Genomic DNA, 14,318 nt, shown 5'->3' on the forward strand with positions numbered 1-14,318 from the left:
TATTTATAGAATATTTAGATGATAATTCATTTTCGTATGTGACTGAAACAGATAATTTAAAATGGTAAATAGTATCGTAATAAAAAATGAACTGTATAATATGTTCTAGTAATTTCAGTTACAGAGTCAACAACAGACTTTTTGTTGGTTTGTAAACAAATCCATATGTTAGTTAAATAAAGCATTAAAATTGAGAAATAAAATATAATAATTGTTATGCACCTAAATCTATTATAAAAAACCCCTTTAAAGCCTATTATAAAACTAATACATTATAAAGAACATATCACCCTTTAAAGACACCGCTCCAACCTAGCAATAAAGTTGTCATTTTGAACATCCAATCGTATGTCGTATGATATCCTTTAACGTCACGGGCGGGGTCTGAGCAGACCCCACGCGCTGTATTTTAACGATATTTTTTGAAATTGTCTAATTACGATCGCGCGTTTCCGGCTAATCTCAGTGCGATGCGAAACCTATCGGCGAGTGGACGTACGTCGCTCTTTTGCTAAGGTAAGTTACATTTTTGCTTACGTGGGGATACCTGCAGACCCCACCCGTGATTTAACGTAGTTACTTTTTTCACCTTAGTTATTTTTTATTTGTTTGCTTTTCAGAATTGGTGTTGAAAAAAACGAATAATGAGTCGCCGACTAACTAAATATTAAATTTATCAAATCATACACGATTTTAGTGACTCGGAAAGTGAAGGCATAGGAGACACGCCTCAAGAGAATATTTTGGAAGAGGTGGGTGATATAAGTGACCGTGAATCTATACATACCGAACATAATTCAGCGTCAGATATAAAGATAAAAAAACAATATTGTATGTAAGTCTTGCAAAAAATATATTTTGCAAGCCACATTCAACAGCAATTACCTATCGTTTACTATGCCAACCCGAAGTATGATTTTTAATGTTAGTTTAGATTAGTACATTTCAAGACATGCAATTTTTTTTTCTATAATGTTTATTGTTATTTTTTCTTCTAATTACTTGTTTTTGATTCATATTTGATTAGAATAATTTAGTTAAGTTGGTCTGAAGTTCACTCTTTTGTTAAATTGTATTACATTAAACATGTGCCTGAAAATTATATCTAAAAGACTGTTAATTTGATAAAAATATTCCTTACTCCCTAAAGATTGATTGTTTTATGTTTAATAAATACTTTTAATAAATATTATAATGTCTTTTATTATAATCTAAAACAAATTTTAATAAATATTTAAAATATCGGAAAATATATGTGAATTTATATTGGGGATACTTCTGGACCCCACGCGTGACGTTACGTTATCCTAAACAACGCGTGTACTTAAAGGATATATTTCATAATGTCAATTTAAAAGACTGTAAGCGCGTGGTCCGTATGCTGACAGCGCTCTTACAGCATTTTCGTATTGTTTTCAAAGCAAAAAATTACGTATCACACGGACACGGACAGTTATGTGTGACTGTACTGACTGAATTTCAGTCACCTTCAATGCATGTTCTTGTACAGTTTAGGTAAGACTAGAGATACAAGTTTTTTACAATCAACCTCATTTCAATGAAGCTGTAATTGAATACTGAAAAAAATAAATTCTAATGATATTTGTTTTATGATTATGGATTCTTACTGACATAGGATTACGTCCTTTATTTCCTCAAGATTTAAAGTGCAATTATCTATGAAAAAAATAATGGTCAACTGTAACTACAACTATGCATGAGTAGTCGCTGTAATAATGACTATGTAGTGACAAAACATTAAATAATTTGTTCAACGGTAACAGTTTTGTTCTTATCACATTTAAACAAATGAGGTAAGTTGGTACGTTTTATGAAAAAAGGTAATTTCTTCGGAAAAAACCTAATAAATCTATCACATTTCAATGTAATATTGCTGCGTAGATCCATGATATATTGTGTATAGGAATCCCCTTCGGGGAAAAACGGACTTGATACGGTAACGTATTTATCTAAACACATGTGCCGGTGTGATTGACTGATTGATCAATAGGAATATGGGAGATACGTATTTTCCTAGAAACAAGCGATACTGTTTATTTGGGAAACGTTTATTACCTCGGACCTTTATTTTGATAGCAAAAGGACGTATATGAGTTATCGCACACACAAGCGTAACCGACACGGCACGGTTGTTTTTTTGAGACTATACGAAAATGCTGTAAGCTCGCTGTCAGCGGTCAAGCCGCGCGCTTGCATCTTTTTTCAGACTTCAGGTTTCTTTCAGATTGTCAGGCTTTTCACAAGATTTCAAAATTAACTGGTTAAAAGTGATCACATTTCTTGTACATTAATGAAATTAAATGGGGCTGGATCTGGCATTGTCAAATGATAAATTTATTGCCGGATTGGAGCGTTATTGTTAAAGTGTGATCACCGTTGTCAGTATCATATCAGTTACAAAATACCTACTATTAAAATAGACTTCTCCCAATGACTTTCCGGTTATGAGGCTTTCCGCAAGACTTCCAAATTAACAGTTTAGAAGCCACCACAAGGAAATTCGATGTTAAAATATGAATAGATAGATACTGATATTAATAATACTGTATAAAATATATTATCACTACTTAAAAGTTTTATTATTCCTAAGCGGTGTTTTTAAATATGTTTTTTTTTTTAATTTCCGTTTAGTCGGCTTAGCAACAAATCTAATCCAATTTAAACAAGGAAACTCAACAGAATTGTTGAAAACAGACTAATTAATGGATCACTAAGAGCCGAGAGTAGGCTAGCGTGAACAGTTTGCACGTAATCGGTCAATGACGCGGCCATTGTGACCGTTAGCTTGTATGACTAGACGTGAATGAACATGACTTTATGTACAGATGAATGATTTGAGCACGAATCTAGATAACAACACTGTTACAAAGTCTAGAATAATCTGTTATTAAGGCTATCCTTTAGCTCAGTGGTAGTAAATGTGGTAGACATATAAAATGGAGAACCGATTTTCGATCGAGTAAAAAGGCTCTTGAATGGAGTACACGTACTGGCAAGCATATGGTCCGATAAAGATCATAGGCTACTTGCAACCAGCCAGTGGAAGTATCTGGGGGAGGCCGATGTCCAGCAGGAAATAACTAGTCGCTGATAATACTAATGATTATGATGATTTCATAATATACTCAATTATATCAACACAATTTAGACTTTTTTGAAGGGGGAAAATCATCTAATGGTTTTTCCCGTCTTCGACTAAAACTTCACTCCGTTCCTACTCCTGCTCTTTGAGCCAGAGCCCCGGCAACCCATATCGAGCATCAGCCCTACTGGGCCTTAGCAATAGGCTGATGTTAAGCAACCGTTATTAATATTGAATTTATAAGATGTCAGCTTAGTAATTTTATGTAAAACGAACAATGAAAATTATTTAGCTACTTAAAGCTAGTATATAATCTGCACAGTAAATATACCATAATCTAATCCTTTGAGGAAAGCTCGAGCAGTATCAAAGAAATACGAATACCTATTACGTGAAGTTCTCGGAAACTTCGTAGAATAAAATTTGATCTGTTATAGAAACTGTTTAATATTCCAACATTCACAGAAACTCGTAGAAACTAGCGTTCGCTAGTTAGCTAGGTAAGAGTAGATTTAATATTGTTCGTGTGTAGCTATTTCTGAGAAAATTAGCCAATAACCAGGTACTAAGAAGCTGAACAGTGCCCTTAGCACGAGTTTGCTTTACAGTTTGACAGCGCGTACGGTGCTCTAATTTCTTTCTTTTTCTTTTAAAAAAACGTTGCCCCACACTAGGATTTTCTCCTGTGTCCTGGGTGCGTTTACAAACATACAAGTTCACATACACATGACATCCAGACCCGAAACAACAATTTGTGGATCACACAAAGTGTTGCTCCGTGCGGGAATCGAACCCGCTACACGTTGCGCGGCAGCCAGTTGCCCAGCCACCGCGCCAACCGTGCAGTAATTGGTTGGTTAATTCGAGCCGATCAATCAGTAGTACGTAGTTAGTAGGCAAATATGATGAAAAAGAGTTAGGTTAGTTACTAGACCACAATCTGAAGATATTACATAAATTATGTATAACTCAAATAACAATTAACAGAAAAAAAAAATACTAAAATGAAACATTTATTCAAAAAATCTTGTTGTCTAGATGTCAAATCTATGTGTCTAATAATGTTAGATTTAGCCAACTACAAACCAAATAAAAAAAAAATAGGCAGATGAAGAAAAAAAATATTCAGTACTCGATTTTTATTTTAGTTTTCATTTGTATATTTCTAGAAAAAGCTGTCATATATCCTATTTTCAGTTTGATAAGGGTAGGACTATAGTAATGTTATTACGTAAATCCTTATTTTGATCTGAATCCTTTGAACGCTTGAATAATCACAGGTTTTACTCTACCAACACTTTAAATCTAATCTAGAATTTGAATTTATTTTTCTTTTACCTAAACATAAAATAAGGTTCTCAGAAATACGTCAAAAGTTTACCTGACACGTTTTAATAAAAAAAAAAACAATGTTATTTTATCTTTACTTGGATTTGTTCTACCTGGCACGAGTTACAAATATTGTAACAAACTAATTTTGGGTGGTTGGAGAATGTCTAGTTGATCCGTTGGCTGTAATTATTACCAACATAACAAAGGGTTTAACGTGTGAATGACCCTGGCACGGTCACCATGTCATATCTCCATAATAGTTGTATATTCAAATACGTCTTGCTTCGAATAAGTCTAATAATTTATTATTGCCTTTAAGGGGGTGATAGACACGCGAGTAAGTTCGCGTACTTATGGCTCGACGACCTTTTTCGCTCGTGTGTCACTGTAAGTACGCGTACTTTAAAACCGCCGAGTAAGTTCGTCGGCGATCCAACCGGTTTGAAATCTTGCTCGTAGCTCGTCATGGCTCGTGCGTGTGGCAGCACTGCGAGCCGCGAGCCGCCAATTTGTTTCGCCAGTCCGTGAACGCGGACGCTTATTTATAAAAAATAATTAAAGATTATTAAAAAAAAATATATTAATTAGTTTATTAATTTATTTACACAGGCTCAGGCATTCTTAAATAATTCTAAAAATCTTCCTTCTCGTCACGTAACTCTCTAACTCTCTTACTAAATTCACATGTGATAAACGCTCTCTTTTTGTAAGCCAGTTCTTAACCCACACTTTTCGCCTTTGTCTATTGGTTTTAGTTTTTGAAATGTAATACGATATAATACCTAAATAACACAGAGCTTCTTCTGTCGAAGACATCGCAATACAAAGTGCGTAAGTTTCACGACCCACGTGTGTCACTAACGTCGAGCCGAGTAAGTTGGCGATCTTAAAAACCGCGTACTTCAAGTTCGTACGTCTATCACCCACTTTACACATGATCATAGAACACTAAAGCACGTAAAATCTATTTGGTCATTGCCTAAGGCTGCTTTTCCACCACAGATGTGCTATGCTACGTTGCTATGGATGCGTTTGGCTTCCACCATTGCTTAGCACTGGTGGAAACGGATTCAGCTAAGCTATGTTATTCATAAAAAGATGAAAAACAATAAATGTGGTGGAAACTAAAGAAAATAAATGGGTACGTCAGGATAGAAGTAACACAGAAAGAGTGCTGTGGTTTCTGTTTACCCCCGTGAAACATAGTTTTCGTACGAACTTTTCTATGTTCTAAAAGATAATTTCTTTTTCATTACAGTGTACGGAGCAGCACAGAGAATGTCCAATCAATAACACAATCAACAATCACGCTTGACAGAAAAGAGGATGACAAGGACGATGATTACAATCCCCTCGAGCATCGGGATGTCATTCATCCAACTTCGTAAGTATAAATAATATAAACTTAGTAAACGTTAAACGTTTGATAGTTTTATTTGTAAAGGAAAATCGCAGTTTGCTGTAGTTGGGTAAGAAAGAAAATGGGAAATAAAAAGAGAGAGAGAGAAAGAGAAAGAGAAAGAGAAAGAGAAAGAGAAAGAGAAAGGGAAAGAGAAAGAGAAAGAGAAAGGGAAAGGGAAAGGGAAAGAGAAAGGGAAAGAGAAAGAGAAAGAGAAAGAGAAAGAGAAAGAGAAAGAGAAAGAGAAAGAGAAAGAGAAAGAGAAAGAGAAAGAGAAAGAGAAAGAGAAAGAGAAAGAGAAAGGGAAAGAGAAAGAGAAAGAGAAAGGGAAAGAGAAAGAGAAAGAGAAAGAGAAAGAGAAAGGGAAAGAGAAAGAGAAAGAGAAAGAGAAAGAGAAAGAGAAAGAGAAAGAGAAAGAGAAAGAGAAAGAAAAAGAGAAAGAGAAAGAGAAAGAGAAAGAGAAAGAGAAAGAGAAAGAGAAAGAGAAAGAGAAAGAGAAAGAGAAAGAGAAAGAGAAAGAGAAAGAGAAAGAGAAAGAGAAAGAGAAAGAGAAAGAGAAAGAGAAAGAGAATGAGAAAGAGAAAGAGAAAAAGAAAGATCGAAAACAAAAAATGCCATGTAGGTACAATTAATAAAAACATTGGATAATAATAATATGTATTTTTTGGATTTTATACACAACTAGCGACCCGCCCCAGCTTCGCATGGGTGCAATGGTGATATATTATACCTGTATTATACATAAAAACCTTCCTCATGAGTTACTCTATCTATTAAAAAAAACCGCATCAAAATCCGTTGCGTAGTTTTAAAGATAAAAATTAAGCGTTCATAGGGACATACAACATGACAGAAAAAGCGACTTTGTTTTATACTATGTAGTGATGATATAATATGTCCTAAGTATGCGATGAAATGGTACCAGTTTAGCACGTGTAATGCACTGGTATTACCTCTTTTTTTAAGTCGGTTAAAAGAGGATAAAAAGTCACCGTTAAGTGTAGACGTAAGATAAATTAAAAACGTCTATCACTTTCAGATAAAGTAATGAGCAGCTTTTCAGTAAATCACTGCTCTGACTCTTGAATAGGTACTTAAAAATAAATAAATTGCATTTTGCAACGTCATGTAAATATCTATTCTATTCATGAACGTTTTTACGTTTAAAACCTCTTTTGTATTTCGTATTTCTGTTCGGTAACAAAAATAATTCGCTTTTATCTATTTTCGGTTTTTAGTATTTTTCGTTTTTATTGAACTTTGGTCTTTGCATTTGAAAAAATCTTTTGTTCAAAAATGGATTTCATCCTGTACGAGTAGCTATAATTAGAGCTTACAGTGATAAAACCTCAAAAACCTAAAAATGACTGGATGTAACGTATTTTTGTTTTATCTTATTTTTTTTGAAAATTTAATGTTACTGACTAGCTGAAACAAAAAGTTATAAAGGCAAAACCATTGCTAAACATCGGTCAACGTTGTTAAACGTTATTAAAGATAAGTTTATAAAACAAGAATTTTATTGCCTACTCTATTTTAATACTACAATGTTCCTTTAAGCCAAGGATACACTAGCGAACAAATGTCTTTCGCTATGTGTCGTCAGCGACATTACCGGACTTTGGTCGACATGCTTGGCAACATCACGCGATACGTCAATGATACAGACATGAATCGCGAATTTCGCCATATCAGGCGAAAATTCGCTTGTCATATAGGCGATACATGACGTCGGACATTATATTTTGTCCCTTAGTGTATCCTTGACTTTACTCATTATTATGATTAACGAAACGTATATTTTGTTCACAGAACTTTGGGTGCATTTTTCCACCTACTGAAATCATCATTAGGTTCAGGATTGCTTGCAATGCCTGCTGCCTTCAAGAACACTGGACTCATACCTGGATGTATTGGCACAGTTCTGGTTGGAGTTATAGCGACACACTGCGTCCATATATTAGTAAGTTTTGTTAAAATTGCTTTTAATAGTAAACTAAACAAAGTATGAGAAATATTTTTAATCAAATTCAATAAATTTAGTTTGGATGGAATTGTACTCAGTATTTGGGAGAATTTCAATAGTTACATTATTATTGGTCTTTTGTCATAAATTTCTCAGTAGTAGCACAAAGTCTGGGATTGTGCCTATTTATAGGCAATAGGCTCACCCCCTATTACATGGAATTTATAACACAAATGGTGAGAAGTGGGTGTATATTGTATATTGACATTACGTACCGCAATGTGCACCTCTGTCTACCCCTTCGGAAATAAAACGCGTGACAACTATTCAATACTTACAACAACATGCAAGGCATTACCTATCTGACACAAACTTGAATGAAACTATAAACACTATATTTACCCGATTGCATCAGATAGAGTGAATAGTTTTTATTTCTCCCCTTCGCTCGAAGAAGGATGAATGGTTAGAAAACAACACGTATCTCGTCTTGCACGTGTGCACAACACTACCCTTCCGGGAATCTAAATCTACGAGTATAGTTTACGAGATTCAAACTTCTGATACGTGACTTACTTACCTCAGAGTCACTCTTCCAAGCTACTGTTTACTCTCCAAGATTGTTGTGTAATTAACAATAAATGGAATAAAGTAAAAAAAGAAATATGTTTATTACCTGACTGTTTTTATAAATAGGCTAAAAATAGTACGTTTTCTAGCGAACATTGAGATGAATCTAGATGAGTTAGACATGCTTTGTATTAGAACTGAGTAAAAAAGTCATACTTTAAAGTTTCTTTTTATAAAACAACAAAGGTTATTTTAGGCAAAGGAATTTTACACAAACATTTTCTTCTGGTATTAATTATTCCTGTCAAACAAACTTACTTAAATAAGTGTAGGCGAGTGCAGACTGCCTAGTGGGTTACAATAGCTCCGGATCTAAAAGCGGGAGTAGGAACAGGGTGGTTTTTAGTCTGTCAGAGTCTGACCTTCCCTTTCGCCTCGCCCAAGGCAGGCACTTTTCCAAGTGCATGCATGATTTTCCGCTAAACAAAAACATATGGAGAGTAAAAAAAGTGTGGGATAGCCATGTTTCTGCACAAAAAGGCCGGCTCGACCAGACCGCTACTACGACCTCACAGAGAACCGACATGAAATAACGCTTGAGTTATGTTTCGTCGTATGTTTGAGGTTACCAGAGACTCAATTACCGCCCTCCTCAATCCTCAAATCTTAAATTGCTAAGCCCCAAAAGGCTGGCAACGTACTTGTAATACCTCTGATGTTTCGGTTGTCTATTAGAGGCGCAGATTGCTCACCATCAGGTGATCCGTCTAGTAAGTGAACTGAAGTAAAGCTATGATATAAGAAGTGCATAAATTAATAAAACTTATAACTAAGGTGAGGTTTAAAGGGCCATTGTTCCACAATGTGAATCTGGAGTAGGAACTGTCAATGTAATCGAAGGCGTCGTGTAGAGCGTCACGAAGATTGTTGTCTGAAAAAAAAAGAAACGTTGGAAGTTAACACACCTTTAAAGGGGCTAACACACCTTTAATATAGACGTTAATATAATTAATTTAGGTTTCCTGAAAATTTAATATTGAAGTTTAATTTTGACTGCCTCGTTGGTCGAGTTGTTGCAAGTGCAACTGCGGGACAAAGAATCTCGGGTTCAGGAAAAGTATTACTGGACATTTTTCCATTTTTTTCTAAAATTTCTCAGGGGTAGGACGGAGTTTGGAATTGTGCCCAGTACATGGTAATAAGCTCATCCCCTATTACATGGGACTTACAAAACAAATGGTGAAAAGTGGTTACATGCCGTAATGTGCACTTCTGCCTACTTCTTCAGGGATTAAAGGCGTGATGTTGCATTATATTGAATTTCAAAGTCTTAAAATTCAGACATTAATAAAACCGAATTTGAGAAGTCTTTCTAATCAAAGTTACTTTTAAAAGTAAAAAAATGAATTAGTACCTTCATATGTCAACAACTGGATGCTTAATTGCTTCTTTACGTCGTCTATATAGAGAGCAGCTATTTCCATCACAATTAGAGGTATGAATAAACTGAACAAACTCAAAAATATTTCAAAAATCCAAGGGGCTATGAATGCGAGATTCTGAAATTAAAATGTTTAATTAATTAAACCACAAGACAAAGCAAAGCTGCGTTTGTATACAGCCTGTTTTTTTAAACACTTTCTAATTTTTTTTTTTGAGATTTAGGGATCATTATATTAGATGATATGATATATAAAAAAATCCATTTTACACTAAAAATAACCGACTTTTACGAAGAAAATACCGACCTCCGAAATTAAAATTATTTTAACCATTAACAGTTCTTGTTACCACCATGAACATTAGTTAGTGTTCTTTTTGATTGATTAAAAAGAAAAAGTATGAATGTTACCGAACTTTCAAAAAAATTGGCAATTTTTCGTTTGGACGAGTTATGGTGTTATGGTTCAAATTTTCCAATAGAATAGATTGTATTATACCCATAGCAAAGCTTAGTTAGAGAAAAAATGCAAATATAAAACAAACTTACAACCCTAGTGCAGGAGTTGAAGTAGTAGACAATGAATATGGACTTTATGAACTCACTCAGAAAGGCGGTTATCGTCTGCAACATAAAATAGAATACTAAATGCTTTGATTCTGTTTGTTCGATATTTTTTTTATTTTTCTGACCTAACTAACAATATTGAGGTTAACACTGAGAATTGAGAATTAATTTTAATATTTTACATGGTTAAATATACTATTATCTGGTTAGTAGTGTAAATGTAGACTCACATACTAATTACATTAGGTATTTACCTATTTACTTATTGAAAGACTCATAAAACAATGAAACGTACTAAATTAATTATTATGTTATCGCTTACTCACATAACAGTTTGGCTAGGAACTCGACTAGTTTCAAGCCATGCTAGAGGCTCATATTCATGAGCAGCATTCTGCGACACACGACACGGCAACTGTCGCGCTGCTACTGTCGAGTTTCTCGTCAAACAATGACGTGAGTAAGCCGGTAACATAAGAATTAATTTAGCATGTGTCACGAAAGTTATAATAAAATTAAACATACCTTCAAACGAATAACCGTAATAGTTGAAAATGTATTATTTGATAATTTCACATACGAACTCAAAAAATGCTTAACACAATTAACTTTTTCAATGTCCTTTAGATTATTTTTCTGAAGTTGCTCCTTCAATGACTTGCATAGTACATGGACAATATTGAGATAACAGTCGGCCACGCAGATGAAAGTGCTACGTCCACAGCAAAAGGCACAGAAAGTAAAAATATTCATGAACAAATCGAGACTAGTAACTTTTTCAATATCAACCATAAAAATACTGCAACTCTTCAAAAGGCACAAAACAACTATGGTAAGATAAACCACAAAATAATGTTGTTTGATTGAGGAAAATTCCAAGGTCAAATCCGATGAGAATTTCCTCAAGATTCTTTCTTCATTGATAATTGAAAGTAACACGTTTGCTAATATTTCTGTTACTAAAGCAGCATCATATAAAGTTCCTGAGAATGAAGTATCAAATGTCGGATCATCAATTAAAATTGTATATGCAATAATAACCCCACAACATGAGACACAGTACAATTTTACCAGTATGTTAACAAACAAAGAGTTTGTGAATTTTAAATAATATCCGAAAACAAGGTTTAGCCAGAGGATAGTGTGCATTGAGAAAAATGAATTTAAAATTCCTTTTAGACACTGCATTATAGCACCGAAAATATATGAAGTACTGTTTAAAAGTTACGTGTGTCTTCTTTCCAGACAGATGTCTTTTTGTGGCTTTGACACACCAAAAAAGTAAATGGGTTGTCCGTTATGCATATCGATTTTATTTATTTCAAGTTTACTGTTATTGTGAATTGTGTTATCTGCGTTAATCATCTTAAAAACCTTAGCGTGGTTATACCGATTGTAATGTGGCTTTGTATGATATCATAAATCTAAAATTTGGGCCGAATAAAGTTAAAACTTAGTATTCTTGGGTGATTAATTAGTCATGATTAGATTTTTTTATGAATACAAGTATTTTACAATGCTTTATTTGGTGCCAAACATACGTACTTTTCATTAATCATCGTCAGCTCGTCACACAAGATACGAATGAAATGAAGAAATAAATTAAAGATTTTTTTATTTTTTAAATCTACATGTTCTTTTAAATTAAATTGCTAATACAAAAATTGCAGGAGAGCGATCAAATAAGAGGTACATAAATCAAAGAAACTCAATATTAAATTCATGTTTAGAGGATAATCGTTCCAAATTGCGTAGTTTGTGGAACAAGCGTCAATATAATCTAATGCATCATCAATCACGTCTCCTATTCCTTCATCTGTAAGAGAAAATAGTCAAACTTATTATGGTAATTGACATTCATCTCCTGAATCATACTAATAAAAATGTAATAGTTTGTTTGGTTGTTTGTCCATCAATGACGCTGAAACATGAAAACTGAATGGATTTTGATGAAATTTGGTATATAGACAAGGTATGAGCTGACTTGAGTGATAGTACTTTTCATTCCACGGGACTGCGTGCAAAGCCGCTGGCAGAAGCTATTATTATAAATGTAAAAGATTGTTTTGTTTGTTAGGATGTTTGTCCACCAATCACGCTGAAACTACTAAACTGAATTTGATGAAATTTGGTATGCAGACAGGGTATAACTACACTTTTTAAGCCACTGGTAGAAGCTAGTTTTAAAATAAATATGCAAGGCTGCCAAGCGAAGGCTTCGAAATTGATCATCGGAGCTTATTTGCTATTTGTTTTTTAATATTGATCTCCTCAGTAGTAGTGCAAGGTCTAGACCTTGTATGAAGTCAAATAGCTTCCAGAGTTAAATAATAGAATCAATGTCGAATGCAAAAGTCTCAGTTAGATTAGGTTTGCTAGAAGTTACCAGTACGTCTACCTTGAGTTTGAAGCAATATTATTGAAAGTCACTGGCGACGACGTAATTTTATTTTTTGTGTGTCAAATTTTACTATACCTCTACCGGTTACGTGTGGAACAAAAATATGCCATACAAAAAAAAAAAATACGACAAATACTATTGCTTCAAACTCATGGTAGAGGTACAGGAATAATGTAAGTAAATTCGCTTATGTTTACTAAGCTTCCTCGGTAAGCCTAATAGAAACGAATTTACTTCTTCTAGTCTTCACTTTAGAATACATTTTTCCAAAATTCAAAGTCGCAATGTTGAATTATTTTAGTTACCTTCATTCGACACCATTACACACACAAATATTCTTTTTAAATCATCCAGGTAATTAGCAGCCATTTCCATTAAAAGCGTTGGTAACTGGCAACGAAATCATAATTACATTCAGCGTCATTTCCAAGTACCAAAGCATTACGACTGAAAGATACTGAAAAATACAAGACATTTGAATTCAAGATCGGCCAAGAAAATATATTTTGTTATAATTTTAATATAGAATCTGTACTTACCAATTCTAATTCATTGTTGAAATAGTGTATCATGCTTATAATTTTAATGAAATCACAGGAATAACAAATTATCATCTGAAAAAGTAAAACATATTTTCAAGAAGCTGTTACTCCCGACTTCGTCCGCTTATTATAATCCTACAGAACAGAGCCTTTCTACAGAATTCCGGTTTTTAAAATAAAAGTAGCCAAAATTATTCTGTAGCTGGCAGAAGCAAGTAGACTCAGAAAAAATACAAAAATTTTCTACACAAAAAGGCTCTTAAAAATTTACTGCTCCTAGTTCTAAGAGCTTTGTCGGTATGTAATAAAACTAAATCATTGTAAAATGACCAAACAAAATGTTAGAGTTAGATTTAAGTAGCGTTCTCACCAGCCTGGATTCTTATCAAAAAGCGTTGATTTATGAGCACAGTTTTGGCGTTTGAGTGCAGTGTGCAGGTTCAATGATTTATAAGAATATGTGAAAATCCTTGAGTAACTTTGGTACGGCGAATATTGTGAGTTTTTAATTTTCGTAAACAAACGTACCTTCATTCTCATAAATTTCGTCGTTGAATCCAAATATTGTCTCAACATAATGAAAACTTTAACAAAATCACTACTGTATTCCGTTTTCTGAGTTATATCTATATGTTCATTTTCAAGTTTGTCTCGTACTGATTTGCAAATATATTGTACTGCTTTCCTATAGTTATCTGTTATATATAAAATAGTTAATCGACTGTAAAAGCATGCCAGGAATTCGTAGACGAATGCATAGTAGTCGAATACGAGGTATGTCCCATAGCCAGTGCACGCAAAACTGATCGTTTCTAAAGTACAAGCAGCAAAGATCATAAGGTACGGTAAAGCATAAGTTTGCTTGAAGCCAGGTAAATTAGCTGCCAAATTAGACGAGAATTCTAATACATAATCTTCTTCAGATATTAGAGAACATATTGCATTTAGTATTATGTCAACAACCATGAACATGTTGTAAAAAATTGTGCCTATCGTG

General features: G+C 33.9%; 1 protein-coding gene and 1 long non-coding RNA gene across 2 annotated transcripts in view; both read left to right on the plus strand.

Moving 5' to 3' along the window:
* The window catches only part of LOC118263474 (proton-coupled amino acid transporter-like protein CG1139), a 45,362-nt gene that overhangs the window by 10,078 nt on the left and 20,966 nt on the right, over positions 1 to 14,318 (plus strand). The window contains exons 2-3 of the mRNA XM_050705594.1: positions 5,694 to 5,819; positions 7,647 to 7,797. Of these exons, the coding sequence (XP_050561551.1) occupies positions 5,694 to 5,819; positions 7,647 to 7,797 (277 nt within the window). The remainder of the gene's footprint in view (positions 1 to 5,693; positions 5,820 to 7,646; positions 7,798 to 14,318) is intronic.
* LOC126912614 (uncharacterized) lies at positions 258 to 1,195 on the plus strand. Its single transcript, XR_007707311.1, has 2 exons — positions 258 to 516; positions 621 to 1,195. It is a non-coding gene; the product is annotated as an uncharacterized LOC126912614 (long non-coding RNA).

Source organism: Spodoptera frugiperda, chromosome 27 (assembly GCF_023101765.2).
Source record: "Spodoptera frugiperda isolate SF20-4 chromosome 27, AGI-APGP_CSIRO_Sfru_2.0, whole genome shotgun sequence".
In the NCBI taxonomy this organism is placed as follows: Eukaryota; Metazoa; Arthropoda; class Insecta; order Lepidoptera; family Noctuidae; genus Spodoptera; species Spodoptera frugiperda.